A 25,051-nucleotide genomic window follows, 5' to 3' on the forward strand; every position below is an offset into this window, starting at 1 on the left:
TACTTGAAGATGTCTTCGACCACGTGAGTATGAATGGGGCGCGAGGCCAGCTGAAGACCTGGCACTTTAAAAGAGTTGAAACTTGGGATTTCTGGCCTCAACATGGAATAGTAGACCTGTGGCCAGAGTTGAAAGGCCTAGAGTGGGCAATTCTGGTGTGAATTAATCTTCCCAATGGAGGCCTCGGCCAAGCACCGATTAAGGTTGGCAATGATGGCTGGGCTGAGGGCCAGGACATTGCTGATGGCCAAAGTTTTGACCACTGGCATATTCTCAGCCAAACCCTTGTTCGACTTGGTATAAAAAATGAATTTATTGTACCAGTAGAACAAGAAGGCCTTGTGCTCTCCTTTCTTAAGAGCTTCCCCCTTTGAGCTGGCGAAGTAGCTCATTAAGGTGCAGTAGTTGAAGAAGTTTTTGTGCAGTTTATGCACATCTTCTTTCGACAGCTCCTGATCTTTCTTTGTTACAACTTTGACGACACGCTCGTCGAATACTATTTTTAGATCCAGGTCTAATTCATACTAAGAAAGAGAGGTATTAATTGGGAGTTCGAAGGGAGAAGTGTTGAGTATAACTGTAATATCCAGCACAATTAGACCGATGGGGCCGAGGGGAAGAACCATTATATTGGCGGCCAAATACCAAAAGCTCAAGGCGAGCATCAAGAGCACTCGATCCATGTTGATCTCATAGGTTGAAAGCATGATAACGTCGAAGATGTGAAGGGTTTTCCACTCGTCACCAAAGTGTGGTTTTATTCGGGTAACCCAAGCCGCCCAAGTTGCGGGGGTCGAGAGCCAGGCTTCTTGGGGTTTGGTCAATTCCCACTTCGACCAATCATACCCTTGGAAAAGGGTTTCAGGCAATGGGTCTTCAACATCTTAGTGATGATTTCTAGATGTTGTCCTTAACGAGCGGTCCCAGAATCTGGTGAGTGGTGCTTGAATCACCCTTAAATCGGAGAGTTTTGATAGCATTCCGATCAATGAAGTCTTAGCATTTGTTGCATTCCTCGGTGAACTTGGTAATGAAGGTATTGGAAGCCATTGAAGTAGGTTTGAAGCTTTTTCTGGGTTTTAAAGTTTGGTTTCTTTTTTTGGGCTGAGAGTAAATGGCAAGAATTTTTTAAGATTAAAAGCGTGAAAGTTCAAATGAAGCTGGGTAGAGTATTTATAGGCAATTGGGGAAGAAGATCAATGGTTTAGTTTTAAAAGATGAGGGGTAAATCCAACCAAAGAAATTCACAATCATAATGGATCTTTGACAATCTAGGTGAAGAGGCCGAAAAGCACGCAAATTAAGAATGCACGATTGCGTGTGACGGCGAAGGTTATGATGATAAGACGTTTCAGTGTCTGCATGCCTCGAACGTAGGGGTACGCATTATTAAAGATGGATAGTCACGATGAAAAGTTGCCATGTGTCAAGTTTGGCAGCAGTGAGAGATTGTGCTTAATAAATGCGTCTAGGTAATTGGAGTATCCGAGGCTTGCAATATTCTTTGGTTTACTAGAAGAAATATGCCAAGGGTTTATTCTTTAGCAATAGATCACTTCTTCAAGGTCAAGGGTCGGCCAAGAATTATAGGCCGAAAACCTTAGAAGCGAAAGGGCAATGTTTGGGCCCAAAATAATATATTAGGCTGAGCTTAGAGTTGTTCCCGGCCCAGTAACATTCATTTAGAATCTTGTCATGGGCTATCTAGTCAAAGTTAGCCAAATCCTATTGCTAGAAGGATTGGTTTACATAAAGGTGAGGTAGTTGAACCCTAGTGCAACAAGGAGTCTTGAAGCTGAAAATGCTTAGAATTAAGGGATGAATCTGGTTTGTTAAGGAGCTTGGTTCAAAGTCTATAGGGGTTACAATTGACCGAAACATGATCAGATTGGGTTGAGGTGTTCTAATCCGAGTACATTTCTAGTTCGACCATGAAGGCGATTTGCTGCTATAAATAGAGAAGGTAGTGCATCATTCCAGGGCCCTTCAAATCAACACACAAATTGCCCTAGGTAAAGCTTCTCAACAACCCTGAGATTTTTCCTCTCCCCCTTTCTTCTCGCCAACACATCTTCAGTTTAGATAAACAGCACTGTAAAGGAAATCGACAACATCTTCAGTTTGCCAAGCACCCCTGATTTTGATTCTTGATCACTTCACCTCTAGATTGGATTCTGGATATGCCTTCATGCCACTGAAATTCAAATATGATGGCAGCAACGTTACCTTGACTATAAGCAAACATGCCATTGTCTCCGAGATTAGGTCCACTTCGTTGAATGTTAATTATTCTTTGGGTTTTGTTTTCTACAACTTACTTTTCTTTGTCGATTTTTCTCATCGTTATCCGGAGTGCAAGAGGATGAATCGAAGTCCATGCTTCTTATTCAATCCTCTAAAGGGGGAAGTTCTTCCGCTCCCAACAACTGATATCGTAATTCCAGAGCGTCCTCAAACATTTTTCAACTTCAAGGAATGGTTTGCTATGGGATTTGACGATGCAACCAACACGTACAAGATTGTTCGTGTCTTTCAGCATCTATATTCGTTAACATTTAAGGTGAGGGCCCAAGTTTATGTACTGGGCACAAGCTCATGGCGAGAGATACCCTCGATTCCTCCTTGTAGGTTAGGCAAAACCAATCATGCAGCATTTGCAAATGGAGACCAACATTGGTTGGTTTGCTTACCTGATGGCCCAATTCATATTTATGGAGGAAAATTCGGTATATGTTCCTTTGACTTCAAGAAAGAGGAATTCTATTGGACTCTTACTCCTCCCGAGCACATGCAAAAGTATGTTTGGCCCATTGGTGTCCCAGATCACCTTTACTTGCTTACTCTGAAAGGATGTTTGGCCATTGTGGACACTTCGTCAAATGACTATATCGAGATATGGGTGTTGCACGATTCTGATAAGGAGTGGAAGCTAGAGTGGAAGATAGATGCTCCTTTACTCAGACGTAAGCTTATTAATGTTTCCTGTTGTGAATGGGAGCATGGCATATTCTTCACTAGACAAGAGTGTTTTGGATTTTTTGGGCTTACAGTCTTTTTGAATTTCAGAAGTGGCACCGTGAATTGTGTAAAATCATGCCCACCTGAGACCATCGACGAGGTTACAAGCATCGTCAGTGTTACTGGGACTTTGATTTCTCTAAAAAATTATGGGCATTTGGTTGAACCCGAACCAACTACTGGAATCATCAGGTCTTTAAGACATTATGATTCCCAATCATTGTCGAATGCAGCTGCAAGCGGGAAGGATTTCTTTTACTTGACAAGTAGCGCGAGGGGGCTGTATGGTTGACGGTCTCAATTTCTCTGAACTTTTATTTCATTTTCATGCATCTCAATTTGAACATTTTCCTTTCTTATATGTATTTTATTTTGAATGACTGTCATGATCTCGTTATCACTTTTTAGCAGAATACATATTTTCTCTATTGTGATATCTCTGTCTCTAGATTTAAGTTGGCTTACAAAACCGTGGTCTAAAAATGATGAATACGTATAAATGTCAGTTTCCGACAGCCCCATCTGAGGTTCTTTCAGATCCTCTATACTATATATAGAGCAGGTAAGCTGACTCAATTGAGGCCATTCCATATTCAACAAATCATAAACCATCTTCTTTTGGTTTAAAGCTTTACATGCTTGTTATTTGGTTCTCGTTGGCAAGTTCATGTACAAAGCATCTGCCTGCGCTGTAAACCCAAACCTTGTGAGTGCAGACTGTTGATCTGAATGCTTTGGACTGGACCTTTGGTACAAGAAGTTTATGCATGCTTGCGGTCTGAATGTTCTCACTAGTTTTTTTTTGGAATTTTAACGAAAAATAACATTTTTATACTAAAAAGTTGATTATGATACTATTCACTTTATCCTTTATTTTGTTTTTATCGTTAAAACTCAAAGTTTTCTAACCATTTTCATTAGTTTTTTTTTTCCCTGGTAAACAATGGGGGCTAAACACCCCGAAAAATGGCTCAGATCTCTGTCTAGAAATACCAGAAAGATTATCCATATATAAAGATAGGGTATGGCTCGGATTAGCCGACGTTCATATTTCCTTACAATTGCCAAATCACTTTGAGGTTTGAGCATCTCAAAAGTTTGAAGTGGTACTATGTTTGGATGAGATAAATAAACTTGGAATTTAAATTAAAGTCAAAATTTATAAATTGACATGTATCAATTCTCTTGTTTGGATTCATTAACATAGAAATATAGAATTTCCATGTGGAAAAAAAACTTGAAATTTGGAACCTCAAATTTCCAAGTTTAAATTCTATGTAAATAGTTGTCATTTTTCAATTTCTATAATTGAGAATTTAAAAACAACAAATTCTGTATTTAATTACATTGTTCTTTTAGGTTACCCAAACAAGAAAATTCACAAATTTTATAAAATAAAATTTCATTATTTCAATTTCCGTCATTTTAAAATTCCTTAGTACTATTAAATTTATTCATTTAAACATAGTGTAAGATTTAATAAGAAAAAACCTATATGATGAAAATAAATTTGCCTGACATTCCAGTCACGGGCAAAATATCTGGCGGTACCAGTACCAGGATTTAGTTCCCCTTCAAGATCTTGCAGATATGTAAACCACATTGATTTGTCAGTCTTCCCAACAAGCTTCTCGGACTCCTTGTTTGCAGCTTCCAAATCAGCCTCGAGAGCTTTAACTGTCTCTTTGGTCCACCTCTCATGTTCCATATTCTTTTTTCAAAAAAAAAAAAAAACTATTTTAGGTGATATATTCAATTGAGAATTTGAGAGACTTTAATGGATTTACAAATCCATAGATTTTTATGGAGTTTAATTGATTTGTAGAGATTCCATACAAAATTTTGATTCAATTCTCTCGAAATCTCATGGAGAGATGTGAGATTTGTGGATGCTTAAAATACACTACCAAATCTCTCCAAATCCTTTTAATTCCTCAACTTTCTCAAAATTCTTTAAAATCAATTTTTAATTAAATACACCTGAAATACCTGAAATGTTATAAACTTGTTTAAAATCCTAATTGAATACACCCGGATTTCTAAAGATTTTAATAAACTATCTTAAATTTCTAATTGAATACATCTTGAATTTCAGAGAATCATTTAAAATCTTAATTAAATACCACTAGATTCATTAAAAGAATTGAAATCCCTTAAAATCTCAATTGAATACACCTCCTTAAATTGTTTTAAAACTTTAAGGGCATTATTTCATTTTGAAGTTAACCATCGCTTAATATTACGGTATATTAGTATTCATTTGTAATTGTAAGTAAGTAGTTTTAGTTCGATTCTCGTAAAAAATAAATTTAAAACACATTACCAGCGTATTGTGAGGCTAAATCTACCCTCTCCTTCCTTTTACTCCCAGTTTATTGCCTTCACCAGTCCACCTCCACGACCAAGCACCATCATAAAATCAAAGAATTGGTTTCTCAAGGTAATTCCTAAACCCTAATCTCAGTTAATTTCGTGCTATTCCTTCATCACAATTTCTTGATTTCTAACCTTAGAATTGCATAACTTGTGTTCTGGAATGTTTCTTGTAATTGAAAAACCCGATAACTTTCCGGTTATAGAATTCCGATCTTGGTTTGTTTTTCTCGTTTTTCAGAGAGCTATGTTGTGGGGTTTGGTCGTGAACTTTTTGTATGTAAAACTGTAGCTTGGCAGCCATGTTTGATAATTTTGAATTCTGGTTTTATTTTTGTTCATCCACAACGATCCTGGAAGAAGCAACAGATAAGAGAGGAAAGGAGAGAATGTGCACAAGAGTAGAAATTTTTTAGTGTGCCGCTAACACGATCTTACACCAAGTTTCAAAACAAGGCGGGTAAGGAGAGTCTAGCATTCCGCTTTTTTATTTATTTATTTATTTATTTTATTTTAATAATAGAAATGGTATCGTTTTAATATCAAATGAAAAGGATATACAATTGGGAAAGGAAGAAAAACATTATCTCGCATATCCTCCCTGCATCTATCATTCAGCTTATTCTAAAATGCGGATTCCTTTATCATTTTCGAAACCAAAGTTGGGGCTGTTTTGAATAGTTGAGCGGGGATTGATAGGTAGGCTTTATTTATTTAATTTTTTTCGATTTTTTTGTATGTGTGTTTCCAATTGCAATTTGGGGTGGGATTTATATAATTGCTGTAAGTTTTTCTTTCCCTTGTGTGCTGCTGGCTGAGATTAAAAGAAGAAAAATGATAAGTTTATCTTTTTCAGCGATGTGGTTTCTAATCCGATACGATTTGACGTTTCTTTCAGATTGAAATTGAAATATGGAGAAGCTCAAGACCTTAAGACAGCCTTAGCACACAAGTCAGTGATCAGCACCCAAAGAAAACAAAACAAAACTTGAGACAGAGATCTTTGATCTGATCGGTGGGGTAATGGAGATGGCAAGGAGCCAGCAGAGATTGAGGCCCTGCTGCAGGAATGATTCAAGGCTAATGAAGCTACCCACCGAAATCCTTGACAACATCCATTTGAGGCTGCCCATAATCTCTTTTTTTTGTCCTCCGATGCTCTCTAAGACCTCAAAAGGTAGAGTCGACTGCCCCAGTTTTTGTACACTGTACACGCAACGTTTACTGTCTGCGCAAGCTGCTTCATCATCTATTTCTTCTAATGCGTGTGGATCACTTTTGCCTCTCTAATTCTGGATTTACCTTTAGACCATTGCAATTCAAATTCAATGGCAGCAACACCACCTTGACATGGAGCGAACATGCAGCTGTCTACGAGATTAGATCCACTTCCTTCAATGCTTTTTATTCTTTGGCTTCTGTTTTCTACAACTTGTTTTTCTTTCGGGATCGCGCTTATAATTATCCAGGGCGCAAGAGGATGGATAGGAGTGCATGCAACACCTTCATTTGCTTAGTCTAAGAGGTTCGTTGGCCATCGTGGGCACTTCATCTGATGACTGTAATATTGAGATATGGGTGTTGAAAAATTCCCTTAACCCACTCTAATTGAAACCCGACAGAACACCCCCTCCCTCCAAAGCGCGTATTACACAAATGCCCACAACTTGTGGCCGTTGTATGCGGAATCAAGCAGGGAAAATGGTAATTTTACTACACTCACTCCCAGCTCAAGGCTAAATGCTAAATAACTCAAATTTGAAGCATTATTCCACACCAAACATGAATAGATAAAGGGACTTGCAATTTGAAGTGTACAAAAGCTATATAATTACTGTGATTTGTGTCTGTCGCTGAGGGTCACACAAACCTCTACCTTATCATTAACTTCCCAACTTATTCTGCCATAATGAGTAGATTTAGAGAGTTTGTGAAAATTAAGTTTAGAATAAAAAAGTTTTATATAGCATCAACCTTGGAATTGGCTGAGAAACTCTTGATATATTGGTAGGCTGTATATAGTAGATCTCATCATAATTTATAAATGATTTTGCTTGGACCGTCTTTCCATTTAGCACGACCTTCATAATTGTAAGGCAACCGGCCATATCAATCACTCGTTTTTTCATCAATGCAACAATGTCGCTATCAAGATTTTTCATGTTATATCTAGAAAATCTAGTTTGAATGTTATTTTCGTCTCATACTTGTGATTCATAGGGTTTCTCGTCACTTTAGGGTTCTCTGTCTATGCATAGTCTTTAGAGAACATCTGAAATTTGTTAGAATCAAATTATTTAGCTCATTAAAAAGAAAAATAGTACCCAAGGACGTTAAGATAAGAACATGCAAGAACCAAATTCATCTTAGCCACATGATTATATTAAATCAAATCAAACGGATTAAAATATTTGCCAAATTCGTCCTCACAGGATCTTAATTTGAGGTCATTAGGTGATATTCATGTTAAAACAATTACCGTTTCATGAAGCTCCTTGCCACTGACATTGTGAACTCGTTGCAAAAACAATTAAATTTTGCTCCACCGACATAGATACTTCTATTGTTACCACGGACGAAGTTCTTGCCGCTAATAGTAATTAAACTACCATCCTCTTGTATTTGAACTTTCAGTTTGCCGAGTGTCTTGGATGCGACACTCACCAAGATGTCGTGAAACATCCAGTAGAGGTCGGGAGCACACGTGACAAGACGATTAATCATCTCCTTCTTGTCGTAAACCTATAAAGTTTGTGTCAGGTGGTTAGCCAAACCATAGTTCCTTTTGTCTATTCTCATCGTTTGTTGTGTAATCTGTGAAGGAAATCGTAAGCGCGTATTTGTGCTAGTGCGATTGTTATGGATACTTTGAGTTTGATCTCTTTCTCCTGTTTGTGTAAATAGTCAAGCTACTACCTAGCTATCACCTTTTTTTTATAAGCTAAAAGCTTATTAGAAAACTGTCACATGCTAATCAATACACACATATTACTTAAGGGGAGGGATTCCTATTTAATAGGGACACGCTCCCCATCGTTGGATTTAACTTTAATGAAATTGTGTGGTTGAGATTAAAACATAGGTCACACAATTTCATTAAAATTAAATCCAACGGTGGGGAGCGAGTCCTCATTTTTAAAAAAATGAGGATCCCTCCCCTTAAACAATATATATATATATATATATATATATATATATATATATATATATATATATATTTATATATATGTGTGTGTGTGTGTGTGGTAGTAACGCAAGATGTGCAATTTGAGCCTATGTAAACAAGGATCACATGATGCCAAACAAGCTTTTAGCTTATGAAAGAAATGTGGTAGCTAGGTAGTGGCTTGACTATTTACACATAAACGAGAGAGATTAAACTCAAAGTATTCATAACAATCGCACAAATATGCTCTTACGATTTCCTGAATAGATTACACAGCAAACGGCGAAAACAGATAAGAGGAACTACAAGTTGGCTAATCACTTGACCCAAACTTTATGGGTTGATGACAAGAAGGAGATGATAAATCATTTTGTCACGTATGCTTCCGGTCTCTATTGGATGTTTCACGACATCTTGTTGATTGTTTCATCCAAGACATTCGGCAAACTGAAAATTCAAATACAGGAGGGTGGTAGCTTAATTACTATTAGCGGCAAGAACTTCGTATGTGGTAACAACACAAGTATCCATGTCGATGGAACAAAGTTTCATTGTTTTTGCAATGAGTTCACAATGTCAGTGGCAAGGAGCTTCATGAAACGGTAATTGTTTTGACATGAATATCACCTAATGACCTCAAATTAAGGTCGTGTGAGGACGAATTTGGCAAATATTTTAATCCGTTTGATTTGATTTAATATAATCATGTGGCTAAGATGAATTTGGTTCTTGCATGTCCTTATCTTAACGTCCTTAGGTACTGTTTATCTTTTTAATGAGCTAAATAGTTTGATTCTTAACAAATTTCAGGTGTTCTCTAAAGACTATGCATTGACAGAGAACCTTAAAGTGACGAGAAACCTTACATGGATCACAACAATAACATTCAAACTAGATTGTTGTAGATATAACATGAAAAATCTTGATAGCAACATTGTTGCATTGATGAAAAAACAAGTGATTGATATGGCCGGTTGCCTTAGAACTATGACGGTCGTGCTAAATGGAAAGGCGGTCCAAGCAAAATCATTTATAAATTATGTTGATCTCTACTACATACAATCTACCAGTATATCAAGAGATTCTCAGCCACTTCCAAGGTTGATGCTATATGAAACTTTTTGATTCTGAACTTGGTTTTCATGAACTTTTTGTAAATCCACTCATGGTGACTGAATAAGTTGGGAAGTTAATGATAAGGTGGAGGTTTGTGTGATCCTCAGCAACCGACACAAATCCCATTAATTATAAAACTTTTGTACACATGAAATTGCAAGTCCCTTTATCTATTCATCTTTGGCGTGGAATAATGCTTCAATTTTTGTCATTTAGCCTTGAGCTGGGAGTGAGTAGTAAAATTACTATTTTGCCTGCTTGATTTCGCATCCGACGGCCACAAGTTGGGGATTTCTGTAATATGCGCTTTGGAGGGAGGGGGTGTTTCAATCAGGGTGGGATGAGGGAATTTTAGAACCATCAATAAGAGTGAGTAGTAAAATTACCCTTCCCCTGTTAAACCATCAATAACTGTTTACAGTGATACTCTAATAAAAACACATTTAGAATAAATGAGAAGAACACATGCATAATCTTTTTTTTTATAAAAAAAAAAACTAATGAAATGGGCGTCGTTAGATATTATTCCTGCTGGTTCATGGAAGCATTGAAATTATTTTTTTAACTAATGTTATGGGCATCGTTAGATGCTCTTAAAAATATTTTGTAGCTCAAACTGATTACCCTATATTCTAAGGAAGTCTCGTTATATATAAACGTATTAGATGAAGCTTATACATTGTGTCTTTAAATTTGAAAAGAAAGAAAATATAATATGGAAAAGAGAGAAGTTTGAGATAAATGTGAGTTTTTATTTAAATTAGAGATATTATAATGACATATGGGTTAGGTTTGAAATAAAAAAATGCAAAATGATTTGTGCATAATTACATTATTGTTCATAATTTTATTTTATAATATAAAACCAAATTGTCTTTTCATCTTTTTTAGAGTGTTTTGTTAAAAACAACCCAAAGTGACCACAAAATACATATTAGATGAGAACGTGTACACTAGCCAAGCTACTACCTACCACCTTTATTTCATAAAAGCTCAACAGAAAAATTATCACATGCTACATGAACATTACAAGAGTAGGTGTTGTGCTAATGGGGAATCATGCATGCCTATGTGATTAATGATAATGATTTGCGTCTCAATCTCGTGACATTGGAAGACCCCATCCAAACATAGCATAAAGTAAGTTATATACTTGGTCCAATCCAATGGACATAAGTTTTGCTATATATGATATGTTTTGGCCAATTAGTCACGCATGCCAGTACACTGTCTCACACAGACTAGCTGAATACAACCGACTAAATGACTAGGTTAGGATGACCAATTGATCGCCTACTAGCATCACTTATCTACAATTACTAATACTAATTGAGGAAATATTTCGTGTCATGCGTAAAGGCTATTAATGGTATTACTTAGTGAGATATTCATTAAAGATCATCTCTACAAACAATAAAAATAATCAAGTCTTATCTTACTAAATGTGATCTATTATATGAATTTTAGAACGTAATTACGTTCGGTTTTGTGTCAAATCTTCCGTCAGCTAGTCTATATCTTTCTTATCGTCTTTGCAAGTCTTTCTAGATCTTTCTCTAATATTTTTGCCATGAACCTTCGTCTTATAGTCGCATCTTTTAATCGGAGTATCTGTAAGTCTTCCTGTGTCCAAATTACCTTAACTGATTTTCTCTCATTTTATCTTCAATTGCAGTCACCTTCTACTTTACCCTGTATATACTTTATATGATAAGAATTATCTATATGCACCCATTAATTTGCTATTAGTTATCATAATGGTATTCGAGTCACTTACGAGCCAAGAATATGATAAGAATTATCTATATGCAAACATTAATTTCACCATTTATTACGTATTTCGTAATTTAAATTCGTATTTGCAATTATGTTATCTTTATTAGTTAATTTTAATTCCACTAATTATATGTTTAGAAATTGATTAGTTATCGAGATGGAAGTTTCATAATCAATTTTTATCTTTCGTTGACATTTCGAAGTTACAATTAGTGTTTTTAAATAGATCTTGAACCCATGAACGCATAGGCGAAAGCCGTTTGCGAGTTCGAATTATAACGGTATAATTACGGATATTTGAAGTTGTGAACTATAGTTTGTGGGAAGCATGGGTTAAAGGTTAAGTTAGTAAAGAAAAAATAATAATAAAATAAAATAGAAGAGGGAACCTGCCAGATTTTTATTAAAAGGACATGAAAGGGAACTATTGGGAAAAAAAAAAAGGAACGGCACATATCTTCTTCCCCCCCCCCCCCCAAAATATTTCATGAAACCATGAGTCCTCTAGCGAAAATTCAAACTGGCCAATTCAGTCCAATGCCTCAATTTTTCCACCTCCTTCACCTGCAACTTGCTCAATTACCTTCCTTATTCCCTCTCTACCAAAAATTAAGGGTTTTTAAGGTTTATTCCCTTTTATTCTGTGATTCCATTGAGTGATGTTTTAGAATCGTATCTAACTTGGGTTTCATGTAGTTGTTATGTATTGTACTTGGCAATTCTGTTGAGTGAGGGTCCGGAATCGTATCTACTCGGATTCCGTTGAGAGATGTACCGGAATCCCTCTTATTTCATGATTCCGTTGAGAAGAAGGTTCGGAATCTTACTCACCTTAGAATTTATTGAATTTGAATAGAGATGGATTCAAAGCTTTAGACTTAGGCCAAAAAGTGTCGCTTAAACTTACTTTGCATTGTGTTGTATGAGAAGATGGTTACGAGATGTTATGATTGGTGGCAGACGAACCGTTGGATGTCTGGGTGACTCCTTCGGGGTTTACAAAAGTTAGTATTGATTTCTTATGAATGATTTATATTTAAGATATGTAAATTGTGTTTGATGGTTGGCATTAGCATTATTATCACATACTTGATATTATTGTCACTCTCCTAAGCCTCGCAACTTATATAGGTTGTTGTTTGCCTGGTGCACCATTACGATGTAGGCACTGAGCGTACAGGTGACAGGTTTGAGTAGACTCCGAGAAGTGTGTAGGTGGGGTAGCAGTGCAGTTATCAGAGACTTGGAGCATTAGGTTACCCTTATTCTACTCTTGTACTTTATCTTTTGGGACTTTCTTTTGACCACCTCATACTTGTTCTTAGTAAAGCTCAGATTATGCTTTTTTTTTATGTACATATTTGTAAATATTTTGCGGAGAACTTAGCCATCTTCGCATTATTTTGGGTTATCAGTTAAAGTATTTCATTCTGTAGCTTATACCGTATTCAACGAACATTATTTTCCTTGTCATGTGTCGATTTTCAACGTATGTTAGAATCGGGACGTGACAACAAAAAACATTGTCACACTCATCTCTAATTATATTGGAAGGTGGAATTTAAAGTCACTCACACTCATAAATATGCACAAATTGACATTTATGTTTATTTTGATTAATTAATAAATATCAACCAATCGTTTCTTGTAAGAAAAGAAAGAAAGATACCTACCAAATTTCAAAAAAATCAAAGTGATGTAACCGTATTATAATGGCTAGGCTAGGCTTAGTAGGCTAGCTAGTCAGTCATGCGGTTATTGCAATGATGTGCTAGCTTGTGGGCTCGTTTTGGATATTTTTTGAATATCTCTTTTGACAAGAAGAAACGTATGCTAGCTAGTAAATTATGCGGTTATGCAATGATGCGAAAATGCGAATGCTTCCCTTCGTTCATTAAAAATGCTAAGGGGAATCTTGTGAATGAGATTCTCTCTGCTGTGTAATAACTTAACGTCAATTTCTGTATCAATATTATAAAATATTGTATAAAAATATAAGATGACAAAGAAGAATTGATGTGCTTATTTTTTTTAAAACAGTTTTTGTTGTACATTAAAAAAACATTGCTGGACAATTAACATGATTCCTGCTAAAGCCAATGCAGTTGCTCTTGGTTTGATTCCCCCCCCCCCAACCCTTTTTTTTTTCTCTACAGAATTGTTCATTTTGAAAATTATATCCTTCTAATAGGAGTATGATTCTCTTCCCTCATAATCTCTATCCCCTTCCATCCCTTTCTATTTAAACGGTTGCGATTACACCACGTTTACATCTTGTTTTGAATTTTTTTACATAGAGAATAAGACAAAGAAAAGTGTGAGAGGAGGGGATGGAAGATGATGGAAATAGAAGTAGAGATAATCCTACTCGAGGAGTGCCCTCTCTTACTAGTCTCCTTCATTCCATATTTTGTAGAAAAATTACTCACTCGTTAATACCAAGAACCCATTAAATAATTTGCCAAAAATTAAAACTAAAACTGATGCATACATGATGCTGATGAGATAAAAAGATTAAAGAGCATCCATGACCTTAGAAATGGTAAGAGAATTAACTTTTTGTCTACAAAGAGTAATGAACGGAAGAAACTTGAACGACATCGGCGCCTATGAAGAAGAGAGGAAATGAGATTTTGCATACAGGCATAGCTGCTTTATAAAAAAAAGAGTATTCTAGTCCTTTACATGAGTATTTTTAATATTGAATAATATTTTTAGAAAAGAAAAAAATGTACAGGTGTCAAACCAAGGATCAACCGCACTAACTTTTTGGCATGAATTGCTGCTAATTGTTCAGCAACTAAGCTTTTTCTTTTAAGAATAATTAGTTATAAAATAAAGTAATAAATTGTATTTTTGAAACTATTGTAAGTATGAAAAACCGTATAAAGGCTTTTAGTAAATATTAATATAAACATGCTATAACTCTGTAAAATGACAAAAATAGGCATGATGTAAAAAATATTTTTCTATTTAACATTTTGTTAAAAAGATGACTTTCAACTGTATCTAATCATTTTCCTTCAAATTATTGTAACATTTGTAGTTTGCATTCACAAAAGTCCTTTAAAGAAAACAAATATAAACTAATAATTTTTTTTCTCAATGTCTTTAAACAACAATAACATATAATAAGCATATACAAAAATTAAGAACACATTACAACAATGTTCAATGTCTCTATTTCTTGTGCTTTAGTGGGTAAAACATAAGGGGTATTCTAGGCCTATAAATATTTATCAAACATATTTTAGTGCTTCTCTTTGAATTGTTGAATACATAGATACTTTTATACTAAGAGGAGAGGAAGTTCGGCTAAGTCATACAATGGGCAACCTAATTTGGTATCGAATTCGTCATCCACAAGATTCGAACCTAAGATCTCTCACTTCCAAGTGAAGAAGAATACCACTAGACCGTAGTACTGAATGACTTCTCTTTGAATTGAAGCAGCTTTTTAATGTAAAGCACAATAAATATTTGATGTACATGAGAGATGGCACTTAATTATTCGATTTATTGTCTCATTCTTTTCAAATGTACCGTAGCTTAGGTGTACAAGTTGAAATTCCGATTTTAGAAGTAAAATTTTTGCATGCGAATCCGAAAATTTCAAATTCGGATATTTTTTTTAAAAATAAAATGCATACAAGAATTATGATGGTTCTAATCCAAATTTTTCCAGAAGTGTTCCAAACTCACGGCTGTTTGTACCATGAAAACAAATTGTGTCGAATTAAGATTTGTTCAAACTCAAAATGTTGAGAAACAAGCTCTGAGAATTTACAGACCCGCTCGATAACTATTTTGTTTTTTAATTTTAAACCATTATTCAGTTATAAACAGAGGAAAATGTTGGGGAGATGAGGAAACCATAGCCAATTTATTGCCTTTTGCGATCAAAATTGCGAACATAATGAAAGAATCAACCTCTCAACCTCTAGTCAACAGATTCACACAATATAAAACGTAGGCATAGAATACATAAAAACACAAGGAGACCAGACCAGAAATGCTACAATAATTTGTCAACGAACAACCCTCCCGAACCTCAGGCACCAACAAAAACGACCCTCACAAACAGCAATCGCCTACACTCCTCTCTGGCTCAAAATTGCTTTAATAATTAACACTTACATGTACACATCTTACCAAAAGGAGTATACCATCAAATCGCAATGATGACTTCTACGCTTTGCATAACCAATTGCAATGATGACTTCCACGCTTCGTAAAACCAACCGACGGGAACCATCTTGAGGAGAAGAATTGGTGACACAATTACCACACGAGAGGATCTGTGTATCCGAAAGCAGAAATATGCAGAGTCCAAGCCACAATACTTATGAGGAGAGGATAGATTGCAGTGCAAGCTGTTGCTGAGGTTGCAAGGAGGACCACGTTGAGGCCAATGTAGCTGGCGGCAAAGTCTGCTGAAGCTGCCTTAACAGATTAATCATTCTGCCTGCAGTTTGTTCCGTTGCTAAATCCTTACCGGCGCATAGAACCTACGAGAGAACAATCGTACCCTTCAAAGTAAATATTCTCACTCTTGAATATGTATTACAAACAAATTCAGCAAGGGACAATATCATTGTGAAAAAAAAGTTCACAGCTATCAGCAAGGCCAGTAAAACAAAGCAAACTAGGCAATAAAAATTTGTAAACTTGTACTTTATCGCATCGGTTAACCAATCCCCATATCACAAATTATGTGCCTATAATTTCTTAAAGCCAATAGCAATCATTGAAAATGCAAACATCAAAATAAATAAATGAAACAGAACAATGAGATATGCGTTACTGAGGAAAAGAGAATATCAAATATCATGATTTGCTAAGTGTGTAAAATACTTGGCATAAGAGTGCTAAATCATTTTATGAATCACAAACCTCAGCAAACACGGCAACAATTTTGGGAAGACACTGATTGTTGAGACCCAAAAGTTCTCTGTCAGACCTGCAGATGGATTACAAAGGTGCACCTCTAAATTTCACCGGTAAAGGTGTTCTAAACTTCAAATGCATGAAAAGGCAACAAGTAATAGGATTAGGCACAAAGTAAAAGACAGCTGAGCTCTACCTCTCAACCATTGAACAAAGTTGGTCATGAACAACTTTGGCTTCAATCAAGTCACCTTTAATCGGTAAACAGTTCAACCATGCGGGAATGACCTGCCAAATGACAGAAAGTTGACAGACCATAATGCGAAGAAATAAAAGATTTGAAAGATAAATGTCAATAACTCTTGAAATAAAAGTTAGGACAAAACAGTAGTGTAATAAAAAAAGTTTTCAGAAAACACTGTATAGCACACACACTGCATATAGTGGCAACAAAACAAATGAATTTCAGATGTCACAACATAAATAAATAAAGTTTAGTACCTGAGCTGCATCAATACTGTCACGATGAAATTGACATATTTTTCCTAAAGCAGAAACAGCATTGTCATATGCCATCACATTTTCAGCTTGCAGGGCATTAGGATGCTGAATCACAGCATTTAGCCTCGAAAGGGCCTCTGGATAAAGCCATCAGAAAGTGTTACAATAAGCAATCAGAAATATTCCAACTCTGTAAGAAATTCAAGCAGACTTACCGCCGACAAGGGGTTTAATTACTATTCCGCCAAACTCTAAACAGACACCAAGTCCATATAGAGCTGCCTGAAAAGGAAAAAAACCAAAAAGAATCACGTAACACTTAAGGAAAAAGCACCCTTATACATATTAAAATAGATTGCTGAGATCAGACCTGTCGAACATCAGGGTTATCATCATTGCAGGCCTCCAATAAAAAAGGAAGAAATGTGTCATAATATCTGATCCAACAACATCAGAACAAAAAATGAGTTCACAATAATATGAATTACTTCCACCCATACATTTCTAATAGAACAAACTTACTTTAAAGCTGCTTCACGGCACTGCTCCGCAACATCATCAAAGATGCATATAGCGATCCTTCTCTCTTCAGGTGTTTTATCCTTGGCCTGTTGATTTGGATGCATTATTTAAAAAACAAAGAAACTAACTCGAAATCCAAGATTGACACAACAGAACATAAGATTTTACAAATGAACATTCTGGTTCCTCAAAATGACAATCAGAGGGAATGATAAGCAAATATAAAAAATAAAAAAAAAGTTGGAATCTTAAAGAGGGAAGCTTCCTTGAGACGAAACTTACCCACATTGGTGTTAGATATGATGATAGCTCGTCAAAGAAAGGTAAGAAAGAGGCTTTAAATGTTTTAATCAGAGTTCCTAAGATTTCTCCCACCTGGAATAAAAAAAGGTTGTTCAATTAAATACTGAAAACATCAGCAATATCATTGATGGGCTACTTAAAGATTGTATTTGAATAAACTTACTTGATCAAAAACTTCTTCCTCTTGTTCATTTTCCTCTTTAATTAGCTCTTTTTCCTCATCGTCAAAGTCTTCTGCTTTGGTCCTTTCTGCTCTCTCTCTTTTTCTACTTGAACTGGCAGTGATCACCTGCTTTATCTCCTCCACAATGGATCTGACCTGGCTTTCATCTAAAAGTGGTCCAGCTATCTGAAACAAAAGATGCAAAAAGAATGCATGAATGGTGTCATATTCAAGCAATGATAAAGATGGAAATTCCAAAATGAAGTTATTGAATTTTGAACTAAAAAGTATGAATAAACTCAACATAAAACATTTTTTTTTAGACGGAAGGGTAACAACTATATAACCGTATTACGGTGCATTAACTGTCTTCAAGTCAAAGTTTAATATAAAAAAATATAATAATATACTAGTCTTATTATAGTTACTGCAGTTTTTTTTTTCTTTTGCAAGAGGTTAAAATTAAACAAAAGTGGAAAAACAGGGTAACTCGAGTATCCAGTATCCAATTGCATTCAGGATACATAGACCACTGGTGCCCAGCAAGATCTAGGGCAAAATTTTTCCCGAGTTTCCCACAACTGCGGGAATTCATTGGTTTCATCCCAGATCTTCCGAGTATCGGGTACCTCTCCGAGAGACCAGTAAAGCTCACCCGATAGGGTGACCCTTGCTGGAACAGTACCAAAGCATCAGCTCTAGCTTACCAACCTTCCAATGGGAGAGACACTGCGCACTCTAAGGAGGCAGGCTCGATCCCAGGTCAGACGCGTAAATCACTTTGGTGCGCTGTGCAAGGCGCCCAAATCGGGTTTAGCTATTCCATCACCACAGAGCTAAACTCGAGCAGAATAAGTACCAAAAGTTAAACCAGGCCTCAAAGGAAATTTCATAAATTTCTTTAAAATGTGGCATACCTGTAAACATTCATTCAAAGCATCCAAAATATTTGCACAGATTTCTGTATCAGGTTCCTGCACACAAATTGCACTCTCATTTCATACTTCAGAGAAACATCATATCATTGCACCTAGATCGAGGAACCTTAAATGACAAACAATAAACAACCTTGTGTAATGCTTCCACCAGAGCTGGAACAATGTAGTCAGACAATTGCTTTATATAGGTTTCATTACGACCTTGAGCTTGCCCTTTCTCTATGGCTAATTTTGCAGAAAGCAGCAGCTCCGGCATTGCTAGAGACGAAAAATAGAACTTTCTTTATCAAACCTCCAACTACATGTTTATCAGAAGGAGAAAACCCAAATAAAATATACCTGAAACAGCTGCCTTCCTAACTTCATCATGAAAATAAAATTTAAGAAGTGGAACCAAAGTTGGGGCAACCTGCACAAATATGACATTTTTAAGTATCATTCATAGAAGGCTGGTAAGAGAAATAATTATGATACACCATGAAAGACCTGATCAATCCAAGGAAAGAATCCTTCTTTCAACTCGTCAGCATAGCAACAAAGCATATTGCAAGCGGTAGCTTTTTCCTCTAGGACACTAGTCTTGATTCCAATCCTCTTATCCCCAAGAGTAATTGTTTCAATACTGTAATGGAAAAGCAACATTTAGAGAGACAGCTACTAAAGAGCAGCATAATAAAACTACTGCTACATGTATTTATCTTCTGCATTCAATTACTCTAACTACACCTTGCAAACTTTAAATTGCTAAATTGGTACATTACACAGATAATCATCCAAAGTTCAAGAAGAGAAACATCATATATGGATGTCAAAGCCATTATGCTTATCCATTTTGCGGCATGTAGATAATGATGTAAATGTGGTAAAAGTGATATGAACCAACAATAAATCCAGATGCATTTATAACAAACCTTTAGGAAGGATAGCAAGAAATAGCTAATAATATCACATTCGCATACATTATACATGGCTGTTGGTATTGAACTTACATAAAAAAGAACGAAAAATATTCTAACCTTTCATCATCAGAGTCATCAATATCACTATTGTCATCTGCAGATGTAATGGTTACATCTGGCTTAAGTTGAGCAGATTGAAGCAAAGGAGGCATTACAACACTCATGTAGGGGAGGAAATCTTGTCCTAAGCACTTGCAGAGTCTTGCCCATGCCTACACCATTGTAGATCAATTATTGAGAATACTATGTTTGAAGTGTAGTAATGTTTGTGCAATTTAAGAAATAAGAACATACCTGTAGCATGTAACTTGTAGTTGGATCATCTGCCTCCATTCCAGATCCTTGTAAAGCCATCAGCACTTCCATGACCTTCAAAGAATAAGGGTACGATCAATCTGTATCTATATATAACTAGCTAACTTAAAGTTCAAACACAAAAAACAAGAAATTGGCAGCATATTCCAAACAGGTTTCAAATGGCAGCAAAATTTTAACAGGTTGAAGATTCAATTTATCATTCCCATACAAGAAACAGAAAGAGCTTAAACATATAATTTTAAAACTGTAGAGTGAAAAAGGAAAAGTTACAATTCCAATGAAATCAAATTTCTATTGGGACGTGAGGGGGAGGTTAGGGAGAATGAATTAAGAAACCAAAGCTTCAAAGCGTCCATACTCTTCCACCCATTCCATAACCAGTGGTATGCAAGATAATTATTTCAATACGAACTCCAAAACGAGGAGGCTCTGATACAGTGAAAATGGATACAAAGATAGAGTGTCTTACCTGCTTCGCATCATCCCTAAACTTATCCTTTCCAACAGCCATTCCAACCAAGCTAATGCACTCCATCGATTTTGCACGAAGCATGCGGTTAGACTTATCAGTTGCATTCACCAAGATAGCTTTCAGGTAAGGCATAACTGCATCATAGTATTTTTGGAAATGCTCCTACAAATCCCATTAAAATCAAACTTAATCATACATAAAAAAATATATTAAACAAGAATTACACATTATATAAAAACAATACCTGAGATGAATCGGCAACAGATGCTAAAGCAGTAAGGGCTCCCTCTTGCACCATTTGTTTGCCATTCTGCATGAGACATGATATTTAAAAGAACATAAACTAATACTAGTTCAACAAGATTATTATTATGCAAGTGTTTTTATTAGATGAATATGTTATTTTCTTAAGAAGCACATACCTGCAGAAGTACAAGCAATTTGCTCACTACTCCATCCAAATAAGGTGTCAAAATATCTGGAGTACAATTCTCACTGAAGTTGAGCAATGCTGAAGCAGCATGTGCCTGCAGATATCAAATTACAAAGAGGACGCTAATGAATAGATAATCTAGCACATGCAATAATACGGTCAAGATAATGAGCTAATAAAATGGGCATGTCATATTATATCAAAAGCAATCACCCTATATTACAAATTCAGGATATAAAGCAACTCAAGCTCACAAAACTAAAGCACGTGACAAATTGTTTCCTACTGTACTTTGCAATAAATAGTGCTCATGAATGAAAGCCTAATTGTTTTTTCGCTTCAACATAATGAGACTGCATTAATACAAGTTTTTTTTTTTTTTTTTTTTTTGGTGTCAAATCATTAATACAAGTTTACATCCCGGTAAGTAAGATGTAAATTCTCGCATCCCAATAAATAAAAGATTAACAGGACAGAAAGCAATGATTCTAAAAGAATGACACTCTCCACAAGTAAACGTCAGTGAGATGAACCATCTAATTAGATTATTGATTTAAGCAACTTTATATGCACCATAATGCTCTACAGTTCACAACTTGTAAAGAATCATTAAGAAGAGAAACTGTCTGTCAGTATTTGTCTTATGGTGACAAGGTCAACATGAACCATACCTTTTTTTGGTAAAGAGTGTTAGTTATGGTAGGTTAAAGATGACACTAGCATGGAAAAAACCAAATCCTTCACCAATTCAATTAATCAGAAAGAGAACCAAAAAACACAATCAGCAACTAACCTGAACACGGGGATTCTGAAAATCATCCATAGCTGCAGCCAATGCCGGGAGCACCCTTTGGTGATATTGAACTTGCAGATCTGGACCCAAATCTGTAGACAACTGCCCAATTGCATTAATCGCTGCCCACCTTACACGGGGGTGTGGATCTTGAAATGAGTTCAAGACCATTGCTACCACTTGCTCCAAATTTTTAATCATTACCTGAAACACCAAAACAAAATATTAACAAAAAGGTAGATGAAAGTTGAATTTAACTGGAAGAAGCAGCATGCTGCACGAAAGTTTTATCTGCCGCTGTACTTTTCCCATAGTTGATGACATAGCCATGTGTGTATGTGTGCAAACAATTTACCCTACACTTGAATTGTATCCGGAATTAAAACTTTCATTCATGTGTGTCAAGTGTGAATGAAACAATAACCATTGACAATCAAGGTGTATATTTGCAGATTCTATCACTTCAACAGAAAAAACATCTAAAGTGGTTGAACAACAACTAATCCTATTGTAGTGTAACTAACCAACAACATTTAGTTAACCGGGAAATAGTATTCATGAATAACAAATATGATAACAATTGATACCTTGCCACAACCCTCTGCAATTTGAGCGAGAGCAATCAAAGCAGCATGGTGCTTCTGCCACTCAGGGGCAGCCAAATAAGCGGGCAACTGCTCAGACGCCACGGGAACAATGGTATTCCCACCCAGAGATATGGCAAGCCTATCTAAACACTCCTGCCCAACACTGTAATTACCAGTCTCACCCGCATCCTCATCTTCGGTCTCGGCTGTATGCCATGAGGCTTCGTCCTCAATATCCAGAAGCATCCTCATCAAAATGGCAAACAATCGGCTTATGAACTGCGGCAACTTTCTCATCATCCCTGGTGCACGTTCTCTGGCCTCAGCAAGGGTGATTACAAACTCAATTGCCAAGTGCCGGGTTGCTTCTTCCAAGGTGTCCGCCTCGGCAATTTGTAGCATTGCCCCAACAACCTCCACAATCTGCCGCCTGAGGAACCTCGGCTCAGTCCCAGCCAATTCAATCAACAATTCAAGAGCGTCCTGTGCTGTGGCCTCGTTCCCGTTGTTCAAAGACTCCATCAGCGTCTTCATCATCGCCGGCAACAGGTCCTGAAACCTGTCCCTATCGCCAGAGCTTGTCAAACACTGGATGAAATTGATGACGGCGTTCAAAGCTGCGATTTTAACGTCAGGGCTAGGCGAGTTCCCCAGGCTGTGCAAGAACACGGCGTGCAACTCCTTTATGTGCGGCACCATGGTCTCGCCGATATACTGCGACAACAGAGCAAATATCAAAAACGCCAATTCTTGAAGCTTGGGCGAATCGGACGAGACGCATTGGAACATGAACGGCAAGAGCTCCGGCCACCCATTATCGGGCAGGATTCCAGAGGCGAGCTCGGAAATTGTATCGCAGAGCTTCTTGGAGATGGATTTGTTGTCCTCCTGCTGAATACAGGTCAAGAGAATCGTCTTCAGCGAGGATTGGGTAGTCGGATTCAATCGGGGCCAGAGGTAGGAGTCGTCGCGAGTGAGCTGCTTGCGGAGGAGAATGGCGGACATTGCTCGGGCCTCGGCGGCTGGAGAGAACTGGAGGAGGTGAGCGAGTTTGAGGCAGAGGGAGTCGGGATCGGTCTGCTTGCAGAGGTTGAAGAGGAGCTCGGCCTGGGAGCGCTGCTCATTGGCGGAGGACATGAGGTGGGCGATTAAAGTTTGGAAAGGGGCGGGGTCGGGACCGAGAATCGTCGCCAGTTGGGCTTGCTGTAGCTGAGTCGACTCGGCCATTGCTGCAGCGAAGTCGAGAGTTGCAGGTAAGGTTTTTGAGACTTTGGGTGTGGATGACGCGGAAGGTGGCGGGCTATCTCTCTCTTCTCACTCTTTCTCTCACTTAACTTTTTAGAATTTAGGGTTTTTTGGGTGTCAACTGCGGTGACGGGTACGGTGCGTTAAAAGTAGGAGTGGGAGTAGGAGAGTGGGGCTCCCTCGTTAGCAAGAAACCGCGTGCTTGTACATTCTTTCTTTAAATCATTAAAGAATATATTTAATCTTTAAGCGCCACTTCTATCTTTCTTCAAATTTCATCCTTAATTTAGAGAGGTGTATTGCTGGGGATTCTAAATAGATTCTCTTCGGATCCCTTTCACTTGAATCACAAGAGTGCAAAATTCGAATCTTTAAAATTTAATCAAACAGTTAAAGTTATTATAACTTTTAATAGGATCTCATGTTTTTAGCCTTTGGATTAAATTTCAAGGGCCTGAAGTTGTGGCTCATTTGGAAGTCAATTTCCTCTAATATTTTCTTTAATTATAAAGGAGTAGTTAAATTAAGATTTGAAAAGATTTTTAAAAGACTTTAAAATCAAGTATCAATTAGGATTTTAAAATACATTAAAATTGTATAACCAAAGTAGAATTTAACATGATTTAAAAGAATGTATTCAAATTAAATAATAATTCAATCATCAACAACTACGTCGTTTAGATTATAAAACAGAGATTCTATTCTAATCCTTGTCTAAGATTGCTTTTTGAATAAAACCTTGTCTAAGATTAAAAACTAATTCTAATACATTTAATTGTAATTTTTTAATAATAATTATTGAGATTTTTGTTTGTAAGTTATATATTGATTCCCATAAATAATAAAAATGTTATTTATCATTGATAGTTATTATTAAGTTACCATAATAATAAAGGAAAACTAATAAAAAGGGCTTGAAAACTTTGAGTTTTAATGATAAGGACAAAATAAAGGGTAAAGTGAATAGTACCAAGATTGACTTTTTAGTGTAAAAATGTAGTTTTTCGTTAAAGTGAACAGTACCGGATGCTTTTCGATAAAGTTCCCAATAATAAAAGTCATATATTATCATATATTTTTCATTGTGCATGAATTTCTCCATATATATATGTATATGCATATTACGTACATATGTATGTTTAGATACTATAGCTACGTACTGATACATTTGTACCGATACATTCATATTGAAACTTATGAACCGATACTTCTGTACCTATGAGTAAAATAAGGTATCTAAAGTTATGTACCTATATATTCGTATCGATACTTCTGTATCGATGAATAAAACAAGGTACCTAAAGTTATATGCTTATATATTCGTACCGAAACTTCCGTACTGATGAATAAAATAAGGTACCGAAAGTTATGTATAAATTATTTTTGTTTTGTTGTTGAATTTTTTTTTAATAATAAGAATTTGAATTTTGAATAAATTTTTATCTATTAATATGATTGGAGCACAAAAAAATAATAATAAT

At 36.3% G+C, this 25,051-nt stretch overlaps 2 protein-coding genes and 2 long non-coding RNA genes across 4 annotated transcripts; 3 read left to right on the forward strand and 1 right to left on the reverse strand.

Annotated features, from left to right (window-relative positions):
• The first annotated feature begins 2,362 nt into the window (after nt 1–2,362).
• On the forward strand, nt 2,363–3,204 carry LOC126588972 (F-box protein At4g22390-like). The gene is made up of 2 exons (XM_050254140.1): nt 2,363–2,963; nt 3,067–3,204. Exons 1-2 carry the CDS (start codon nt 2,363–2,365, stop codon nt 3,078–3,080), a joined length of 615 nt encoding a protein of 204 aa, XP_050110097.1. The 3' UTR covers nt 3,081–3,204.
• A 5,403-nt stretch (nt 3,205–8,607) lies between these two features.
• On the forward strand, nt 8,608–9,884 carry LOC126591608 (uncharacterized). Its single transcript, XR_007612451.1, has 2 exons — nt 8,608–9,159; nt 9,368–9,884. It is a non-coding gene; the product is annotated as an uncharacterized LOC126591608 (long non-coding RNA).
• A 347-nt stretch (nt 9,885–10,231) lies between these two features.
• LOC126591604 (uncharacterized) lies at nt 10,232–10,396 on the forward strand. Its single transcript, XR_007612447.1, has 2 exons — nt 10,232–10,313; nt 10,345–10,396. It is a non-coding gene; the product is annotated as an uncharacterized LOC126591604 (long non-coding RNA).
• Nucleotides 10,397–15,313: 4,917 nt separating this feature from the next.
• On the reverse strand, nt 15,314–23,696 carry LOC126591570 (uncharacterized). Its single transcript, XM_050257302.1, has 20 exons — nt 22,326–23,696; nt 21,739–21,942; nt 20,935–21,039; nt 20,757–20,822; nt 20,510–20,674; nt 20,017–20,091; nt 19,780–19,934; nt 19,250–19,385; nt 19,103–19,172; nt 18,894–19,021; nt 18,743–18,799; nt 17,826–18,011; nt 17,642–17,734; nt 17,360–17,445; nt 17,208–17,274; nt 17,053–17,119; nt 16,838–16,974; nt 16,533–16,624; nt 16,343–16,409; nt 15,314–15,957 (listed from the first exon to the last, which is right to left on the reverse strand). The coding sequence occupies exons 1-20, from the start codon at nt 23,550–23,552 to the stop codon at nt 15,793–15,795; spliced, it is 3,348 nt and encodes a 1,115-aa protein (XP_050113259.1). The 5' UTR covers nt 23,553–23,696; the 3' UTR covers nt 15,314–15,792.
• Nucleotides 23,697–25,051: the final 1,355 nt, after the last annotated feature.

This window comes from Malus sylvestris, chromosome 11, assembly GCF_916048215.2.
Source record: "Malus sylvestris chromosome 11, drMalSylv7.2, whole genome shotgun sequence".
NCBI classification, from domain to species: Eukaryota; Viridiplantae; Streptophyta; class Magnoliopsida; order Rosales; family Rosaceae; genus Malus; species Malus sylvestris.

Bases quoted from the DNA above. Each gene is read 5' to 3' on its own strand.
- LOC126588972 (XM_050254140.1), top strand. From the start codon at position 2,363: ATGAATCGAAGTCCATGCTTCTTATTCAATCCTCTAAAGGGGGAAGTT.
- LOC126591570 (XM_050257302.1), bottom strand. From the start codon at position 23,552: ATGGCCGAGTCGACTCAGCTACAGCAAGCCCAACTGGCGACGATTCTC. The intron at 18,800-18,893 runs GTTGTTTATTGT...ATTTGTGTGCAG, and splicing joins TGGTGGAAGCATTACACAAG to GAACCTGATACAGAAATCTG. The intron at 16,410-16,532 runs GTAGAGCTCAGC...ATCCATCTGCAG, and splicing joins CTTTGTTCAATGGTTGAGAG to GTCTGACAGAGAACTTTTGG.